General features: G+C 45.3%; 1 protein-coding gene across 2 annotated transcripts in view; it reads right to left on the bottom strand.

Annotated features, from left to right (window-relative positions):
• The window catches only part of RGS7 (regulator of G protein signaling 7), a 1783260-nt gene that overhangs the window by 526562 nt on the left and 1234807 nt on the right, over positions 1-21891 (bottom strand). For both annotated transcript variants that reach the window (XM_069234688.1, XM_069234689.1), the window contains exon 7: positions 4130-4194. In XM_069234688.1, coding sequence (XP_069090789.1) covers positions 4130-4194 — 65 coding nt within the window. The remainder of the gene's footprint in view (positions 1-4129; positions 4195-21891) is intronic.

Below are 21891 nucleotides of genomic sequence, written 5' to 3' on the forward strand. Positions count from 1 at the left end.
TGCTCTGACCCAGCCCAGATGCGGTGTGACTACTAATTATCAAGTGCAGATTTCCCTCATACCCCTTTCCTCTTCCAGGATCTAGGTGAATCACTGATAACTGCTACTTTTGTGCGGGAAGGCCTTTTCTCCCTCAACTAGGGAGAAGATAAATTATCTTGGCCCATCAGGTGAGACAAAGGCTTGGAATCTGATTATGAGTTGAGCCAGATAAATATTACAATCCTTGACATTCCATAAAATGTATATGTATGGTATTGGACACTTCAACAACAAACTCAACATGCATGTTTTAGCCCAGTTTGACATGTCGCCACACTTTGTAGGTCAAAGAGGAGCAGAATTGCACTGCAAGGCGTATTTCACCTATGTGCATAATACAGTGAAAGCACTACAGATTTTGCAATAACCCCTGCTGAGCTATCTATAAATGACAAGTAATATTTTAAGGCCTACCCCAGGTCAGTACTGTTAGACTTTTCATCCTTGGCGTGGTCTCCCTTAACTTTTTGCCTCTGTTCCCCAGGTTGTTGATGTGTGCTGGACTCTGATTTTACTGTTACTCTGGGCACTTTACCATTGCTTACCAGTGCTAAAGTGCAAGTGCTCCTGTTTAAAATGTGTACGTAATTGGTTCTCCATGATTGGCATATTTGTTTTACTGTAAAGTCCCTAGTAAAGTGCACTAGAGGTGCCCAGGGCCTGTAAATCAAATGTTACTAGTGGGCCTGCAGCACTGGTTGTGCCACCCACACAAGTAACCCTGTAATCATGTCTCAGACCTGCCACTGCAGTGCCTGTGTGTGTATTTTTACACTGTAAATTCGACTTGGCAACTGTACCCACTTGCCAGGCCTAAACCTTCCCTTTTCTTACATGTAAGGCACCTCTAAGGTAGGCCCTAGGTAGCCCCAAGGGCAGGGTGCAGTGTATGGATAAGGTAGGACATATAGTAATGTGGTTTATATGTCCTGACAGTGAAATACTGCCAACTTTGTTTTTCACTGTTGCAAGGCCTGTCTCTCTCATAGGATAATATGGGGGCTACCTTTAAAATATGATTAAAGTGTAGATTCCCCTAGAGAGTAGATGGACATGTGGAGTTTGGGGTCCCTGAACTCACAATTTAAAAATACATCTTTTAGTAAAGTTGATTTTGAGATTGTGCGTTTAAAAATGCCACTTTTAGAAAGTGAGCATTTTCTTGCTTAAACCATTCTGTGACTCTGCCTTGTTTGTGGATTCCCTGTCTGGGTCAGTTTGACAGTTGGGACAGTTCGCCTCGCTGTTTTCCCTGATCCCAGGAGTCACACACCTGTGCACACATGATGTGGACACTGGGGACAGTACACCTGTTAAACATAAGGTTTACAGGGTGACTGACAGGGTCAGGGCTTGCATTAAGGAGGAAGTCTCCAAAATGTTAACCCTAGGGGTTATTGAGCACTCCAGCATTCCTTGGCCAGCCCAGTGGTATTGGTCCCAAAGGCTGCTGCTCCTGGTGCCACTCCGGAACTTAGGTTCTGTGTGGACTACCGGGGTCTCAATGCGGTCAGCAAGACTGACGCACACCCCATCCCCCGAGCTGATGAGCTCATTGATCGGTTAGGAGCTGCCCAGTACCTCAGTACGTTTGATTTAACATCTGGGTACTGGCAGATTGCCTTAACTGAGGGGGCGAAGGAGAGGTCAGCATTCTCTACCCCAGATGGGCACTTCCACTTCAACGTGATGCCCTTTGGGATGAAGAATGCCCCTGCCACCTTTCAGAGGTTTGTCAACCAGGTGTTGGCAGGACTGGATGAGTTCAGTGCCGCCTACCTGGATGACATTGGTGTGTTTTGTTCCACATGGGAGGAACACCTGCAACACCTCTGGAGAGTGTAGAGGCCCTGCAGAAGGCAGGCCTCACTATTAAGGCGAGCAAGTGCCAAATAGGGCAGGGTTCTGTGGTGTACTTAGGACACCAGGTGGGGAGTGGCCAGGTGGCAGCCCTACAGCCTAAGATTGACACGATTCTGGCTTGGGAGCCTCCCAAGACCCAGACTGAAGTGAGAGCCTTTTTAGGTCTCACAGGATATTACAGGAGGTTTGTTAAGGGATATGGTACCATTGTTACCCCCTTAACTGAGTTGACTTCTAAGAAGCAACCCAAGAAAGTGATCTGGACAGAGGCTTGCCAGAATGCTTTTGATGCCCTGAAGGCTGCCATGTGCACAGCACCTGTGCTGAAGGCACCTGACTACTCCAAGGAGTTTGTTGTGCAAACAGACGCCTCAGAGCATGGTATTGGAGCAGTACTCTCACAGCTTAATGAAGAGGGCCTAGATCAACCCGTAGCCTTCATTAGCAGGAGGTTACTACCCAGGGAACGTAGGTGGAGTGCCATAGAACGCGAAGCGTTTGCTGTGGTCTGGGCACAGAAGAAGATAAGACCCTACTTGTTTGGGACTCACTTCCGAGTTCAGACCGACCACAGGCCCCTCAGATGGTTAATGCAGATGAGGGGTGAGAATCCAATACTGTTGAGGTGGTCCATTTCCCTACAGGGGATGGACTTTACGGTGGAACACCGTCCTGGTACAGAGCACGCCAATGCTGATGGTCTGTCCAGGTTCTTCCGCCTTAGTGATGAGAACTCCCATGAGGTTCGGGTAGTTGCTCCCCACTTTTAGCTGGGGGGGACACGTGTTAGACTTTTCATCCTTGGCGTGGTCTCCCTTAACTTTTTGCCTCTGTTCCCCAGGTTGTTGATGTGTGCTGGACTCTGATTTTACTGTTTTTGTTACTCTGGGCACTTTACCACTGCTAACCAGTGCTAAAGTGCAAGTGCTCCTGTTTAAAATGTGTACGTAATTGGTTCTCCATGATTGGCATATTTGTTTACTGTTAAGTCCCTAGTAAAGTGCACTAGAGGTGCCCAGGGCCTGTAAATCAAATGTTACTAGTGGGCCTGCAGCACTGGTTGTGCCACCCACACAAGTAACCCTGTAATCATGTCTCAGACCTGCCACTGCAGTGTCTGTGTGTACCTATCCTTTGCTGAGTCCTTTCTGTGCCAAGCTACCTGTGTGCTGTTAATGGGCTACACACAATGATAATCTTACATATGGCAACCCGCACATGTGTGCACACACATGTACACACGTATTTACGTTAAGGCCAGACAACAGCCTCTTAACCTAACTGCACGCTGTGGCCTTATTGTAAAAAGTGGATACTGACAGTAAACATACTCAGTCCAATTACTGTGAAATAACAGTGAATGAGGCTCAGGTAGTGAGAGTCACCAACAGTAAAGCTCCAAAAATCGGGTGATCAAAAGTGAAAACTCTGGGTGGACTAAATAGGTGGAACCCATCTGATCGATTGTCAAACTTTGTTTAATGAAACCAGCACCCATGTCTAGATTTTCTATCTGATGGTATCTCTGCCTTCAACCCTGTACAGCACTGTGCTGCCATTTACCTATGCGCTATACAAATAAAACATACATACATATGTACATACATAAATGTATGGTAAGACACAGAAACAGAGGGGGGACAGAAGGACTCAACCATTAAGTGTTAAGATATGCTGTACTGTAAACTGTCTAGGGGCTGTGCCTGTCAATAAGTGCGACTACCCCCAAATCAGTCGATAAGTCTCATAGTGTATCTCACAGGCACCATTTTAGAAGCACACAGAAATATAGCTAGCACTCCCAACAAGAGGTGCTGCTAGACTAACGGCCCACCTGACCCGGTTGCCACTACGATGGAAAACTGTCATGGAACTTCCCCAGCCAGAACCAAATGGTATGCCATCGCACAAGCTCACTGAGTAATGCAGTTCTGGGTGACTCTCCAGTTATCGAGTTGTAAATGTTAACGTCGTTATATACATTGTTTCTTTTTATGGATCTGTCATAACCGTTTTCTGTTAGCAGAACAGGACTTTAATTTAGAAAACTGTATATTTGACAGATGCCAGTTGACTGCAAAGCTCAACAGAAGATATCAGTGTGAACATAGAAATGTGTGTTGCTGCGTATTCTATGTCAAAACCAGATAATGATCAGCGCAAAAAAAGAACAATGTCTTGTTTACTCAACATCTCAGTTCTAGAAGAGAATGCAGATACATACGGCTTCATAGTCCGCCAGCTCCAGCCGTGCTTTGTTTTGCATTGTTCGTTTGCAGAGGTATACAGCTGGAACACACAAAACAGTCAATCATTTTGTTGCTTACAAATAAACACCAAAAAACATATATTTAACTCTACAACTTGTATCTGCTGAAATGAAATAGCAGTTGTTTCTCTGGTCAGCAATACAACAAACGTGATGCAGAAGGTGACTAAATTGCCATTTACTGAGACACGATTCCATAATATTCAGTTTCTCTCAAAGAAATTGCTCAAGTAAAATTATGTTCAGGATGATGAGGTTCCCTGAATTTGTATGCATGCTGGTGTGCAGGGCTTTAAAGACATGCTTTGCATTGAAATCCTCTTTTAGGTTGAACACTGACTGACCAAGCAGGCCTGTGACAGCCTATCACAGTACGGCAAAACAAAATTATTAATTATTTGCAAAAAACTAATCACTTATGGTAGATCCAATAGATTACATTAACAATGGTGTCAATTAGTGAGTACAACAAGACAATGCCGGCAGTGCAGTGACTAGTGAGTAGTGCAGAATATTTTTTTTTTAAAAAGCATCTTAAGCATTTATACATTGTAGACCAACAGTGGCAAAAATATTTTTTGTATCATTTTATCAGTAGAATCTCACAGATAGAAGTTTTTTGACATTTCAACCGTCTTATCACGATCTTGACATGATCATCATCAGGACACAATTCTTACTTCTGGGAGTAGTTGTAGCATACTATTTTTGAGGACAGAACTTCCATAAAGTGCTTGTGAGTATGAAAAGGTTTCATATAATTATCCCAGCTCTTTTAGCCAAGAGCCAGCATAGGATATTTCTGGATCAGAAGAGCAATGTCTCATGGCACAGAACCTGAGCCAGACTATATTGTATGGTGTAAGCATTTATGGGCTTTGGCCTGACACTCAGGTCTTTGGAGAGCATGCCCTCAATCCTGATGTCCCTTTTTCCTTTTAGTCTTCTGCCTCTGATGGATCCAAAAGATGTGAAAGTATACATACGTTAGGAAGACACACATTTTCTTTGTTGTCCCTCCTGAGTCCTTTATAACTGTTCTTTCTATATTGTTCGAAGACACACATTTTCTTTGTTGTCCCTCCTGAGTCCTCATTAACTGTTATTGCCATATTGTTTGTAGGTGTGCTTCGACAGGCCTAATGTACATGGCTGATGGAAGACGGGTAGGTTACGCACCTGAAATCCAAATGTTGTTGGTATCTGAAACATTTATGACCCCAACAAGGGATTTAAAAAATCAGGTGAAAAACTGTGATGTTAAAAAGAAGCAGGAGGTAATTTAAAAAATAGGCAAACCAAATCTCGTTGTACAAGTGCTATATAGGCATATTAAGCGAGTAATAGAGGGGTGCTGGAGATAGCACTTCATTTACATCTGCACGTGGTGTTGTTTCTAAGGTTTTTTAAGGTTAAACTTGATGGGGGTTTGTTTCGTTCCCTTCTTCTTGAAGGTGACCACTGTGTTGAATGTGTATGGATGGTCTACGTCGTGAGACTGGATTGTTTAGACAAATCATTGAGAATCGAACTATCCCAGAGTTCATCTACAAAGAAGTCCTTGAATGATCCCTCTTTTTGCAGTCACAAGGCAGGATTCCAAGACTTTGTAACAAAGTCACTTCAATAGCCAGGGGTCTTTTTCAATACTTCCTCAACGCCATCTGTTTCATTCGCTTTTGTTTTTGTGCTATGTTTAAATACATGTGTGAGAAGTATGATCTCCATGCTTCAGAGAACTTACCAGCAAACCTAAAAGTGACTCTAAGATAAACTCTGTCGGGAACAGCAATGCAATACTTCCATTTTCTCGTGAAACAGAAGGTGTTGTAACTGAAAGCAATACAAACACGTACTGCAATATCTAGCATTTACACAAATATGCAGTCACCAGACAACAAATAGTTTTGAGTGGGAAAAACACTCAAGATGTACCTTACTCTGTTAGCAAATCCATTTTATATCTCTTGAGGTACATTATTTTTTGTGAACTAAAACTGCATTATGCATCTGCTCCGTTTGTCACATTGTCACATTGTTCAGAGATAAGCCAACCCCTTAGCAACTGTTTTTGTCTCTTGGCGTTGTATTTTAAAATCAGCATTTAATTGGTAAAGCTCACTACATTAGCTCAGCACTACTTGTGGCATACGTATGTTCCTGCAGTGCATGCAGTATTTATCTACCCGAGGAAAGAACTGGTTTGGAATGTGCCCCTATGCAATTGCCAGTGGCTGAGATGAATCCAACCATTCCGTCTACCACTGTACCTGGTACCCTATTTTTATAGGTACATGCATGATTTCCTGGTGTAGCAAAACGTTGTTGGGTACTCTGACTTACTATGGTATAGATGAATGTTTCAGTTGTACCACTTTTGAATTTTCTATATATACTTTTGCTATTTAGCCAATATATGTTTAAAATATGATGTAAAATGCTAAGTTGGTTTGTTTTAGAAGTTTCCTTTTGGGACAATCTGCCTCCTCAAACTTGCTAGATTCAGTTACAGAGATGAATCCACTCATTGCCCACGCATGCACTCAGGGGCGTAGCATGGTGAGTATGATTTGGCGGGTGTTAGCTTCAGATTTACCAATCACACTGGCACATGATGTTAAAATACATTATACAACAAGCAGGGTGCACGAGACGTGCTTAAGGGGCAGTGGAAAGGTAGAGGAATGTGCATTGGTGGGGGCACTAGTGAGAGAAAGCACATTATTTAGTGAAATAACTAACATTTTGAAGTCTTTCCAAACAGAGAGAGAGAGAGAGAGAGAGAGCATGTGCACGTTTATATCTGTGTGTAAACATTCCTGGTGAAATCTGACAGACACCTCACCACACCCGACTGAAAGCACCTGCAACCAACTATTTATCACAAAATACAATTATCAGTAGATTGTGACCAGTCACGGGTCGCAGGAGGGGCGGGGCGGTGCAGGGGACACACAGTATATTACAAAAAGTATTTTTTTAAAACACCTTACTCCTCGACATGCCACTCCACTCCTCCGTCTCACTGCAGACAAAGGCTCCCAGCCTGCCCTGCAACCTATCCTCATGCTGCTCAGAGCCAGAATGCTCCCAGGCACACTGGGAGCCTGTGCAGGCTCTCTCCAGCCCGGCAACTGTGTTGCTGGGGTGGAGAGACCCTTCTGCGCATATGTGTTTGGCTGGCCCGAGACGGCCAGTCAAACATACATGCACAGTGAGGGGTAGTGGTGAGAACTCCCCCTCATTGCTCGTCACCCTCGTGGTCCTGCCCCTTCACCGAAAATCAATAACAAACACAGTTTATTATTGTTTTTTGGGAAAAGGTTTACAGCTACCGCTGCTGGCGGGGGGACTCTCCTTCGCCCTTATGGAGGAGCCGCCCTAGGGTGTGGCACCCCACACCCCCCCTTAAAGCTATGCCCCTGCTTGCACTGGGCAGTTGTAGGAGGCTGGACTGGCTTGTAGTGAGTACCAAGGGGTACTTACACCTTGCACCAGGCCCAGTTATCCCTTATTAGTGTATAGGGTGTCTAGCAGCATAGGCTGATAGATAATGGTAGCTTAGCAGAGCAGCTTAGGCTGGACTAGGAGACGAGTGAAGCTCCTACAGTACCACTAGTGTCATATGCACAATATCATAAGAAAACACAATACACAGATATACTAAAAATAAAGGTACTTTATTTTTATGACAATATGCCAAAAGTATCTCTGTGAGTACCCTCAGTATGAGGATAGCAAATATACACAAGATATATGTACACAATACCAAAATATGCAGTAATGGTATTAGAAAACAGTGCAAACAATGTATAGTTACAATAGGATGCAATGGGGACACATAGGGATAGGGGCAACACAAACCATATACTCCAAAAGTGGAATGCGAACCACGAATGGACCCCAAACCTATGTGGCCTTGTAGAGGGTCGCTGGGACTATTAGAAAATAGTAAGGGTTAGAAAAATAGCCCACCCCAAGACCCTGAAAAGTGAGTGCAAAGTGCGCTAAAGTTCCCCAAAGGACATAGAAGTCGTGATAGGGGAATTCTGCAGGAAAGACACAAACCAGCAATGCAACAACAATGGATTTCCAGTCGAGGGTACCTGTGGAACAAGGGGACCAAGTCCAAAAGTCACAAGCAAGTCGGAGATGGGCAGATGCCCAGGAAATGCCAGCTGTGGGTGCAAAGAAGATGCTACTGGACAGTAGAAGCTGGAGATTCTGCAGGAACGACAAGGGCTAGGAACTTCCCCTTTGGAGGACGGATCCCCCACGCCGTGGAGAGTCGTGCAGAAGTGTTTTCCTGAAGAAAGACCGCCAACAAGCCTTGCTAGCTGCAAATCGTGCGGTTAGGGTTTTTGGATGCTGCTGTGGCCCAGGAGGGACCAGGATGTCGCCAATTGCGACTGGGGACAGAAGAGGGGGGTCGAGCAAGACAAGGAGCCCTCTCAGAAGCAGGCAGCACCCGCAGAAGTGCCGGAACAGGCACTACGAAGTGGAGTGAAACGGTGCTCACCCGAAGTCGCACAAAGGAGTCCCACGTCGCCGGAGGACAACTTAGGAGGTCGTGCAATGCAGGTTAGAGTGCCGTAGACCCAGGCTGGACTGTACACAAAGGATTTCCGCCGGAAGTGCACGGTGGCCGAAGTAGCTGCAAAAGTCGCGGTTCCCAGCAATGCAGTCTGGCGTGGGAGGCAAGGACTTACCTCCACCAAACTTGGACTGAAGAGTCACTGGACTGTGGGAGTCACTTGGACAGAGTTGCTGGATTCAAGGGACCTCGCTCGTCGTGCTGAGAGGAGACCCAGGGTACCGGTGATGCAGTTCTTTGGTGCCTGCGGTTGCAGGGGGACGATTCCATCGACCCACGGGAGATTTCTTCGGAGCTTCTAGTGCAGAGAGGAGGCAGACTACCCCCACAGCATGCACCACCAGGAAAGCAGTCGAGAAGGCGGCAGGATCAGCGTTACAGAGTTGCAGTAGTCGTCTTTGCTACTTTGTTGCAGTTTTGCAGGCTTCCAGCGCGGTCAACAGTCGATTCCTTGGCAGAAGGTGAAGAGAGAGATGCAGAGGAACTCGGATGAGCTCTTGCATTCGTTATCTAAGGAAATCCCCAAAGCAGAGACCCAAAATAGCCAGAAAAGAGGGTTTGGCTACTTAGGAGAGAAGATAGGCTAGCAACACCTGAAGGAGCCTATCAGAAGGAGTCTCTGACGTCACCTGATGGCACTGGCCACTCAGAGCAGTCCAGTGTGCCAGCAGCACCTCTGTTTCCAAGATCGCAGAGGTCTGGAGCACACTGGAGGAGCTCTGGGCACCTCCCAGGGGAGGTACAGGTCAGGGGAGTGGTCACTCCCCTTTCCTTTGTCCAGTTTTGCGCCAGAGTAGGGCTAAGGGGTCCCTGAACCGGTGTAGACTGGCTTATGCAGAAATGTGCACCATGTGTGCCCATGAAAGCATTTCCAGAGGCTGGGGGAGGCTACTCCTCCCCTGCCTTCACACCATTTTCCAAAGGGAGAGGGTGTAACACCCTCTCTCAGAGGAAGTCCTTTGTTCTGCCATCCTGGGCCAGGCCTGGCTGGACCCCAGGAGGGCAGAAGCCTGTCTGAGGGGCTGGCAGCAGCAGCAGCTGCAGTGAAACCCCGGGAAAGGCAGTTTGACAGTACCAGGGTCTGTGCTACAGACCACTGGGATCATGGGATTGTGCCAACTATGCCAGGATGGCATAGAGGGGGCAATTCCATGATCATAGACATGTTACATGGCCATATTCGGAGTTACCATTGTGAAGCCACATATAGGTAGTGACCTATATGTAGTGCACGCGTGTAATGGTGTCCCCGCACTCACAAAGTCCGGGGAATTGGCCCTGAACAATGTGGGGGCACCTTGGCTAGTGCCAGGGTGCCCACACACTAAGTAACTTAGCACCCAACCTTTACGAGGTAAAGGTTAGACATATAGGTGACTTATAAGTTACTTAAGTGCAGTGTAAAATGGCTGTGAAATAACGTGGACGTTATTTCACTCAGGCTGTAGTGGCAGGCCTGTGTAAGAATTGTCAGAGCTCCCTATGGGTGTCAAAAGAAATGCTGCAGCCCATAGGGATCTCCTGGAACCCCAATACCCTGGGTACCTCAGTACCATATACTAGGGAATTATAAGGGTGTTCCAGTAAGCCAATGTAAATTGGTAAAATTGGTCACTAGCCTGTTAGTGACAATTTGAAAGAAATGAGAGAGCATAACCACTGAGGTTCTGATTAGCAGAGCCTCAGTGAGACAGTTAGGCACCACACAGGGAACACATACATATAGGCCACAAACTTATGAGCACTGGGGTCCTGACTAGCAGGGTCCCAGTGACACATAACAAACATACTGAAAACATAGGGTCTTCACTATGAGCACTGGGCCCTGGCTAGCAGGATCCCAGTGAGACAGTGAAAACACCCTGACATACACTCACAAACAGGCCAAAAGTGGGGGTAACAAGGCTAGAAAGAGGCTACTTTCTCACACAACCCCCCCCCAAACGAAGGACAATATGGCTAACCTTGGCCAGTTGAGACTTTATTGTCTAAGTGGTGATAAGTAGAGAGTAGCTCTTCAATAGACTGGTTACTCCCTTTATCATCCACTATATGGTTACTTCCCTGTGGGGATGTAAACCACCGTGTTTGAAGTTTTTTAGCTAAGCAACAATGTGAAGATGTATTTTCAGAGTTTCTATCAGTAAGTTTTAGTTTAGAGCTGTGGAAATTGTCCACTGAACCTATTTGTAGTGATGGAAATGCCAGACAGGGATGCTGTCTCAGAAAAGCCATAGCTGGGCAAAAACTTTGTCCATATGGCTGGAAGAGAGAACAGGGATGCTGTTTCTCTTGAGTTGGAGCAGGGCAGGGATGCTGTCCTATGAGCTCCACACTAGGGCACGGATGCTGTCCTAAGTGTTGTGAGGCAGTGCAGGGTTTCTGCACTAAAGTTTCTCTGGGAGGGTTGGAGGGATGCTCCATGTTAACTAAAATGGTGCTCTTTTTCTTACCAATGTTAGTTATCCCACAGAGAGGTACTTCTACCTCAGGGAGTCCAGCTTTGCCAGCTGATGATTCCCTTGGAACAGGTGCCACCCCAGGAGAGGTTTCTCCCACCACAGGAATGGTATCCTGAATGGTAGGGTGGTTAGGGGATACTGTGATACCCTTTTTACCTGTTGATGGAGAGGGATCCTGAGTTTTCAGGCCTTCTCTCCTTTGCTTTTTCATTTCAGTAGAAATGAGAGGGAACAATTCCTCAGGGATGCCCAGCATGGCTGCATGGGCATAAAACTCTACATCAGCCCAACCTGAGGCCTCTAGGTCATTACCTAAGAGACAGTCTACAGGTAAGCTAGGTGATACCACCACCTGCTTAGGTCCAGTAACTCCACCCCAACTAAACTGAATTATAGCTAAGGGAAGAAACTTAGTGGAGTTATGGACATCAATAATCTTATACTGTTGTCCAATGATGTGTTGTTCAGGATGCACTAGGTGTTCAGTCACCAAAGTGATACTGGCACCTGTGTCCCTGTAGGCCAAGGCCTCAACACCATTTATTGAAACTGTCTGCCTGTACTTATCCATTGTAAGGGGACAAGCAGCCAGTGTGGCAAGGCCAATGCCACTAGGTGTGACAGAAACTGTCTTGGGACTGACTACCCCAGTTTCTATGATGGACCCATAAGTGAACCCAACTACACCCTTTGCTTGACTGTTGCCAGCAGTCGCACCACTAGTACCACTACTGCTAGGGGCACTAGAGCTTGATGTATTAGTGGTGGTAGGCTCAGGGGGTTTACCTGGACAGGACTTATCCCCTGGCCTATGGCCTCTGTTTTTACACACAAAGCACCAAGGCTTTTTAATGTGTGTGGGTTGAGAAGAAGATGAAGAATTTGTTTTATCCCCACCCTCTGAAGAGTGTTTAAGATTTGAAGTGGGATCTTTGGTTTTACCCTTATCCCCATGCTTATCTTGAGATTTTTCACCATCTTTCTTCTTGCCATCCTTGTCACCACCTGTATGAACTTTTCTGTTCACCCTTGTTCTGACCCATTTGTCTGCCTTCTTTCCCAATTCTTGGGGAGAGGTCAGATCAGAGTCCACCAAGTACTGGTGCAACAAATCAGACACACAATTATTAAGAATATGCTCTCTCAGGATCAAGTTATACAGGCTGTCATAATCAGTAACTTTACTGCCATGTAACCACCCCTCCAAGGCCTTCACTGAATGGTCAATGAAATCAACCCAGTCTTGTGAAGACTCCTTTTTGGTCTCTCTGAACTTTATCCTGTATTGTTCAGTGGTTAAGCCATTACCATCCAGGAGTGCATTCTTAAGAATTTTGAAATCATTGGCTTCACTTTCTTTCACAGTAAGGAGCCTATCCTTACCTTTTCCACTAAATGATAGCCATAGGATAGCAGCCCACTGCCTTTGAGGGACATCCTGTACAACACAGGCCCTCTCAAGTGCAGCAAACCACTTGTTAATGTCATCCCCCTCCTTATAAGGGGGAACTATCTTGTGGAGATTCCTAGAATCATGCTCTTTTGCAGGATGACTATTGAGAATACTGCTGCTGCCACCATGGGTTTCTAAACCCAGTTTCTGTCTTCCCTTCTCTACTTCTAAAGACTGTCTATCCAAATCCAGCTGTTGCTTCTTGAGCTTCAGTCTGGTTTGTTCCACTCTCAATCTATTGAGCTCCCTTTCTAACAATCTGTCATCAGGGTGGGTGGGAGGGACATGTCTAGAAACAGAAGTATGATGAGAATGGACAGAAGGAGACCTGTCCCTTACAGAAGGCACCCTAACAGCTTGGTTAACAGAAACATCACTTCTACTGTGGTGAGAATGAATGCTCTTGCTATGATGTGAGACAACACTATCTGTATGGTGTGACTCAACCTCAGTACCAACTATGCTAGGCTGTCTAGTATTGGGCAGGCTAGGAAGTTTCTTTCCTGAATCTTTTCCTAGGGGAGTCCCTGGATCAGATTGGGAACCATTAGCTACTTTTTCAACAGATGGGGCCCTTTTGGCCTTATCTTGTTCTCTAAGCATGTTAAGCAATAATTCCAAAGAAGGATTCTTCCCTACACTCAAACCTCTCTCTATGCAGAGACTCCTTGCTCCTTTCCAGCTAAGGTGGTCATATGCAAGTTTGGACAGATCAACATTTTGGCCTGTGCCAGACATTTTTAGAGAGTTAAAGTGATAGAAAAAGAGAAAAAAGTTTTCAGAACTTTTAGAAATACAGAAAAAAAACTTTTAAAACTTTTAAAGAACTTTTTAGAAAGTTTAGAGGTACTTTTCAGCACTTTAGAAAAGAGGTGAGAAAAGAAATGCAAAACTTTTTGGTTAGGTGTACATACACTGAACTTGTTTTGTATATTTTTCTCTTATGAAAAGTACACTGACAAAAGTGGTAAGTAGTCTCAAAGCACTTATCCCACCGCTGCACAACCAATGTAGGAGGCTGGACTGGCTTGTAGTGAGTACCAAGTACACCTTGCACCAGGCCCAGTTATCCCTTATTAGTGTATAGGGTGTCTAGCAGCATAGGCTGATAGATAATGGTAGCTTAGCAGAGCAGCTTAGGCTGAACTAGGAGACGAGTGAAGCTCCTACAGTACCACTAGTGTCATATGCACAATATCATAAGAAAACACAATACACAGATATACTAAAAATAAAGGTACTTTATTTTTATGACAATATGCCAAAAGTATCTCAGTGAGTACCCTCAGTATGAGGATAGCAAATATACACAAGATATATGTACACAATACCAAAATATGCAGTAATAGTATTAGAAAACAGTGCAAACAATGTATAGTTACAATAGGATGCAATGGGGACACATAGGGATAGGGGCAACACAAACCATATACTCCAAAAGTGGAATGCGAACCACGAATGGACCCCAAACCTATGTGACCTTGTAGAGGGTTGCTGGGACTATTAGAAAATAGTAAGGGTTAGAAAAATAGCCCACCCCAAGACCCTGAAAAGTGAGTGCAAAGTGCACTAAAGTTCCCCAAAGGACATAGAAGTCGTGATAGGGGAATTCTGCAGGAAAGACACAAATCAGCAATGCAACAACGATGGATTTCCAGTCGAGGGTACCTGTGGAACAAGGGGACCAAGTCCAAAAGTCACAAGCAAGTCGGAGATGGGCAGATGCCCAGGAAATGCCAGCTGTGGGTGCAAAGAAGCTGCTACTGGACAGTAGAAGCTGGAGATTCTGCAGGAACGACAAGGGCTAGGAACTCCCCCTTTGGAGGAAGGATCCCCCACGCCGTGGAGAGTCGTGCAGAAGTGTTTTCCTGAAGAAAGACCGCCAACAAGCCTTGCTAGCTGCAAATCGTGCGGTTAGGGTTTTTGGATGCTGCTGTGGCCCAGGAGGGACCAGGATGTCGCCAATTGCGACTGAGGACAGAGGGGGCGTCGAGCAAGACAAGGAGCCCTCTCAGAAGCAGGCAGCACCCGCAGAAGTGCCGGAACAGGCACTACGAAGTGGAGTGAAATGGTGCTCACCCGAAGTCGCACAAAGGAGTCCCACGTCGCCGGAGGACAACTTAGGAGGTCATGCAATGCAGGTTAGAGTGCCGTGGACCCAGGCTGGACTGTGCACAAAGGATTTCCGCCGGAAGTGCACGGTGGCCGGAGTAGCTGCAAAAGTCGCGGTTCCCAGCAATGCAGTCTGGCGTGGGGAGGCAAGGACTTACCTCCACCAAACTTGGACTGAAGAGTCACTGGACTGTGGGAGTCACTTGGACAGAGTTGCTGGATTCAAGGGACCTCGCTTGTCGTGCTGAGAGGAGACCCAGGGTACCGGTGATGCAGTTCTTTGGTGCCTGCGGTTGCAGGGGGACGATTCCGTCGACCCACGGGAGATTTCTTCGGAGCTTCTAGTGCAGAGAGGAGGCAGACTACCCCCACAGCATGCACCACCAGGAAAGCAGTCGAGAAGGCGGCAGGATCAGCGTTACAGAGTTGCAGTAGTCGTCTTTGCTACTTTGTTGCAGTTTTGCAGGCTTCCAGCGCGGTCAACAGTCGATTCCTTGGCAGAAGGTGAAGAGAGAGATGCAGAGGAACTCGGATGAGCTCTTGCATTCGTTATCTAAGGAAATCCCCAAAGCAGAGACCCTAAATAGCCAGAAAAGAGGGTTTGGCTACTTAGGAGAGAAGATAGGCTAGCAACACCTGAAGGAGCCTATCAGAAGGAGTCTCTGACGTCACCTGATGGCACTGGCCACTCAGAGCAGTCCAGTGTGCCAGCAGCACCTCTGTTTCCAAGATGGCAGAGGTCTGGAACACACTGGAGGAGATCTGGGCACCTCCCAGGGGAGGTACAGGTCAGGGGAGTGGTCACTCCCCTTTCCTTTGTCCAGTTTCGCGCCAGAGCAGGGCTAAGGGGTCCCTGAACCGGTGTAGACTGGCTTATGCAGAAATGGGCACCATGTGTGCCCATGAAAGCATTTCCAGAGGCTGGGGGAGGCTACTCCTCCCCTGCCTTCACACCATTTTCCAAAGGGAGAGGGTGTAACACCCTCTCTCAGAGGAAGTCCTTTGTTCTGCCATCCTGGGCCAGGCCTGGCTGGACCCCAGGAGGGCAGAAGCCTGTCTCAGGGGCTGGCAGCAGCAGTAGCTGCAGTGAAACCCCGGGAAAGGCAGTTTGGCAGTACCAGGGTCTGTGCTACAGACCACTGGGATCATGGGATTGTGCCAACTATAGAGGGGGCAATTCTATGATCATAGACATGTTACATGGCCATATTCGGAGTTACCATTGTGAAGCCACATATAGGTAGTGACCTATATGTAGTGCACGCGTGTAATGGTGTCCCCGCACTCACAAAGTCCGGGGAATTGGCCCTGAACAATGTGGGGGCCCCTTGGCTAGTGCCAGGGTGCCCACACACTAAGTAACTTAGCACCCAACCTTTACGAGGTAAAGGTTAGACATATAGGTGACTTATAAGTTACTTAAGTGCAGTGTAAAATGGCTGTGAAATAACGTGGACGTTATTTCACTCAGGCTGCAGTGACAGGCCTGTGTAAGAATTGTCAGAGCTCCCTATGGGTGGCAAAAGAAATGCTGCAGCCCATAAGGATCTCCTGGAACCCCAATACCCTGGGTACCTCAGTACCATATGCTAGGGAATTATAAGGGTGTTCCAGTAAACCAATGTAAATTGGCAAAATTGGTCACTAGCCTGTTAGTGACAATTTGAAAGAAATGAGAGAGCATAACCACTGAGGTTCTGATTAGCATAGCCTCAGTGAGACAGTTAGGCACCACACAGGGAACACATACATATAGGCCACAAACGTATGAGCACTGGGGTCCTGACTAGCAGGGTCCCAGTGACACATAACAAACATACTGAAAACATAGGGTCTTCACTATGAGCACTGGGCCCTGGCTAGCAGGATCCCAGTGAGACAGTGAAAACACCCTGACATACACTCACAAACAGGCCAAAAGTGGGGGTAACAAGGCTAGAAAGAGGCTACTTTCTCACAGCAGTATGTTCTGATTTGAAGATTTGCCGATAAATGATTCAGTTACCACTGCTGATATTCATAATTTGAGGAGTCTACCTAGAAAACTTAAATTGAATCAAAAATGAACTCCGTGACCAAGAGCATTTAATGGTGCCTCTTTCTCCTGAAAAATACTGAGGTGTCTTTAAAAGAAGCACAAATGTATACTGCTATCAAACTTCATTCATTTGGTCGAAGATGATGAGAATTTTATTGCTAAACTGGGCTGAAGATGTGCATTATCCTGTTAGTAAATTCTCTTTATACCTCTTGAATTAGCTTATTTATTATGAACTGAAAGTGTGTTTTGCATCTGTTCAAAGATAAGCAACTGGTTGGCAGTTGTTGGTGCCTTGGAATTAGTACATTACTAGAAAAATACACCAGGTCTGACTTATATTTGGGTAGTGTTGAAAAATGTGTCCTTTCTGCAGGATCATCACAGATCTTTGCCTTCTTTCGCTGAACCCATTTTTGTTGACCATAAGATTCTGTACATTTTACTCCTGCTAAACAGTGGTAAAGTGCTTGTTCTCTCCAATTTTAACAGGGTAAAATAGGAATACACCTAATTGGCACATTTGATTTACTTATGAGTCCCTAGTATATTGTATCATATATATACCTATGGCTGATTAATTAAATGCTACAAGTGGACCTCAGCACTCACTGTGCAACCCACTAATGTAGCACTGTAAATCTGTCTCTAGTGATGCCCCTGCATCATCTGTGAGAAATTTTAAACTGCCATTCCAACCTGGCAACCAGGCAAAAGAAACCTTTTTGCACACCTAAACCTTCCTTTTTAGTAGTCATATGTCACCCCCAAGGTAGGCCTTAACAGCCCGTAGGACAGGGTGCATCATATTTAAAAAGTAGGAAGTGTATATTTAACGGTTTACATAACCTGGCAGTGGAAACCCTACAAAGTTATCTTTCAATACAGCAAGGAAGGCTCTCCCATATACAAACACTGAGTTACATTATAACTCCTTATAATGCATAACTTCAGTTTTCAACTAGCCAGAAAACATAATCAAGGACTCATTGTAATAGGAATTCAAAATCCAACCTAATAATCAAGCCAGATTTGACATTACTATTGTGAAAATGCCACTTTTAGAAATTGTGCATTTCTCTGCCTAAACCAAATGTCCCTTTCTGCCTGTGTCCTTGGTCACCTGACTGTTAATGGCTCTATGATGTGGTGTGTATTGCTACCAAACAGTGGGTAGTTGTAGGTCCTTCTGACAGGATGGTGGGTGAGGAGCAGTGCCCCTGTCCTGATTACACTTCAAAGGGGCCTGCCCTGGCTGCACTGAAAAACCTGACACCATGTCTGCCCCTCCCCTTGTTTCACTAGCAAGGCTGAAGGCAAACTAAGGGGAAAAGGAGGAATTTACTAGAATCCGTTTTAGTGTTAGACGAATGGATGCCCCAGCCACTGGTTATCACAGGGCATAAAGGTGGCATCGGCAGAAGCTGGACTCGGTATACTCCTGAATCTGTGAAGACTCAGAAAGAGGACTGCCCTGCTGTCTGAGACCTGAAGGAAGATTGTACAAGCTTGCCTGGAATCCAGGACCCCAGAGTTGACTCCAAGGATCAGTTGGCTGACCTCCTCTGTGAACTACAGGGACACAACAAGTTCCAGAAGCCTTTCCTGCTTCCTGTCTGATCAGAAAACTGGAACTGAGCTTGTCCCTGCTGTTGGCCTCGGTGGGAGTGAGTCCTCACTTCCAAGTTCTGTCCTAAAGGTCCTGGATCCTTAGACGGAGGATCCTGCAGCACAGCACTGCTCCCAACTGAAAACTGCACCATGTCTAATACAGAAAGACACAGAGTGACCCAGAGTCATGCAGAGTTGCACCATTCAGTTCCTTACCAAAGGCTTCTCTGGAGTCGGTACTGAGCCACGCAGAGCCTTACAGTGCCTCATAGAGCTGTGCAGTTCCTGATTGAAAGCCTCACCGGAGCCAGTGCACAGTCACACAGCACCACAGTGCCAGGCAGTCCAATGCTGCACTGTCCTTGCATTAAACTCAGAAGGTAAAACTTTAAGTGGGACAAGCCTGGTTCTGTATTAAGCCCACGCCTCATTGCGATCAGCCTGAACCTGTAATTTGGTCCCAGTACGGAGCAAACAGATACAAGCAGTTGAAGCTTCACCCCTTTTAGCGCTATTCTGAACCTTACACTTTAAAAATTCTGAACTCTGGTTTACTGATTGGACTTTTGTCATTTTTGTGTCATTTAATTTATTAAAATAGTCTCTATTTTTCTAAATTGGTTTGGGATTATTCTTGTGTTGTGTTTCCTCTTTACTAGTGTATGAGCACTGCACAGATGCTTCACACATTGCCTCCACGTTACGCCTGACTGCTTTTGTGCCAGCTACCTTCTGGGGGAAGTGCCAACATCACAGAAGAATCTACCAGTAACATATAATTTACTATAAGAGGTGGATTACTTTCGGATTTAACACCTCTTCCAAGAAGTCCTTAATTTTCTGTTGCAACCAAATTCTAGTCAGACCCATGATGAAGTATGATTACTCACATGTTCATCTAAAGAGATTACTAGTCACATTTGTGCAGTAGAAGCAAATTTTACCTCTCTTGTCCTTCACACCTGGGATAGTTAAATATTTACAGTGCTTAATTTGTAAATAAAAATGTGATGTGCCCAAAGCTCTCCTCTAAAGCATGCGGCTGCTGCAATTAAATGTGCGAGCATGGAATCTGAGGCACCATAATCCAGAAGTCATCTAGGGCTTCTTTAATCAATTTACAGCCACTCCCTGCCCCTTTAGCTCATTCTAGCAGCTTTCTTCTTTCTCCCTTTGCAACACTTTTTTGTTTTTCTCTTTCTCCGTCTTTCCCATATGTGTCTTTTCCTCGCAGTAAATGCTTGAGGCAGAAAAATAAGTGCCCGCCATCAAAAATAAGTGCCAGTGCCCGACACCGTAAACCACAGGCTCAAATTAAGCATGAATATTGATCGGGATTTCCTTCAGAAAGGCCAACAGTCAAACAGGTGTTTTAGTTTTCGTATATATATATATATATATTGACAGATTGATCAAAATAACGTGTGAAGTGTTTAAACCATTTTAGGCGAGCTCTCTTTTTGCAGAAACAAGCAAAATACTGCTGGCAGGTGCGTATATCTGTAACGTTGCTTTTGCCATGGCAATCCTAGGGGCAAATTATTCATACTGCTTTTCTTAGCATCCTCTTTCAAAGAACTATGGGCATGATTTATACTTTTTTAGTGCCGCATTTACGTAATTTTTTTACACAAAAGTGGCGCAAAATTACAAAATTCAATTATGGCCCATATTTATAGTCGGTTTGTGCTGAATTAGCGTCACTGTTTTACGCTAATTCAGTGCAAACCAAACTCCATATTTATATTTTGGCGCTAGAAACATCTAGCACCAAAGTTGTGGAGTTCACATTGTTTTCTGGAGGGGAAATCCTACCTTGCGTCAATTAGATGCAAGGTAGGTGTTCTCGTCCAGAAAAGGACGATATGGCCTTTGCACCATATTTATCCCTCCATGCTAAAATCCAGCACGGGTTATGGGGGCCTTAAATAATGGTGCTAAGCCTGCTTAGCGCCATTATTCAACGCCTGTGTATGGGCAGGCATAAGGGGACCTGTAGGCAGATTTCCATGGTTGGAGACCATGGAAATTGCCCACAGGTGCCCTTCCCTGTCCCCAGGGACACCCCCACCCACCCCTACCCACACCAGGAGGTCACCTACGGATGGGGGACCCATCCAAGGTAAGTCAGGGTGAGTATATATTTTATTTTCATCCAACGCCGCTTGGGGGCCCTGATTTGGGCAATGGAACTTTTGTATAGAGTACTTCAAAGAGAACTCTAAAGCAGTACAGGGGAGTGAAAAGTGGGCTTTCATTTAACCATCTTTAGCCAAATGGCTTCCATGTGATATTGAAGATTTGCCATTGCTTGGATAGAATGTTGGTCGAGGCTATTGCATATTGAGTATGGTCACATTGTCCCATTTGTGTTTCTGGCTTTGGTGATGGGATCAAGTAGTCCTTTTGCTAAACTGCAGATGCAGTTTGATATAAAGCTTGAAATAAGACCCAGTTTGTGCTCCCTGATGTACATACTTTCTTGGAAAAAGCATATATTAATTGCTGAGTTATGTCTTTACTGTTTACTGTTTAGATGCCTGTACAAAGTACCCAGTGTACCTTGGTGCACTATTTCTCACTACCAGTGAAGTATATGTATACCTTCAAGAACATTCTGCACTTAGTAAAAATACTAGACACACATCAGGCAAATACATTTTAACACGGAACTCCACTATCACAATTAATCAATGTACACATGATGCAAGTGGCACAAAATAGCAAAAATATTGCATTACATTATGGTGATGATCAATGTACTCTATTCTACTAGAAATGAATTTAAAAAATAACTTTTTTCAGCCCCTTGAATTTGTACATCCACATGTGTGGCAAAGATAGGATACACACATTTCCATCTTAATTTTAGACTCACCGGGAGTTAATTGGGCACATGTACTTTCTGTTTTTGACAAAATGGTTTTACCATAATTTCATATGTGGATGATATATCCAGCTGATTATCACTCTTTCTCAAAACAGTAACAATACTGCTTTCCGGTCTGTGCCTTTTGGAAGTGGGAAATTGGATGGACACAACTACCTGAAGTTAAAAGGTGAGAAGAACGAGGTATTGATTTTGAGCAACCAGCCTGATATTTGGTCCACCGTATGGTGGCCTGTTAGTCTAGGCCCTCTACCATTGTCAATGCAAAAAGTTAAAAATCTTGGTATCTAGCTAGATCAGTGGTTTCCAACCTGTGGTCTGGGGACCCCCGAGGGTCTGCAAAGCCTCCTCAGGGGATCCGCGACTGCTCAGAAAATTAAACAATATTAACAGATTAGGTCCCCAGCTTTCAATAATGGCACAGTGGGGGGGTTCTCCAGATTGCAATAATGATTCACTGGTGGTCCCCGGTTTCTATTAATGATAAAGTGGGGGTCCACATAATTCAAAAGGTTGGAAACCACTGGGATAGATCATAAGTTGTCATTTAACCACCA

The sequence above is a fragment of the Pleurodeles waltl genome, chromosome 5 (assembly GCF_031143425.1).
Source record: "Pleurodeles waltl isolate 20211129_DDA chromosome 5, aPleWal1.hap1.20221129, whole genome shotgun sequence".
Lineage (NCBI taxonomy): Eukaryota > Metazoa > Chordata > Amphibia > Caudata > Salamandridae > Pleurodeles > Pleurodeles waltl.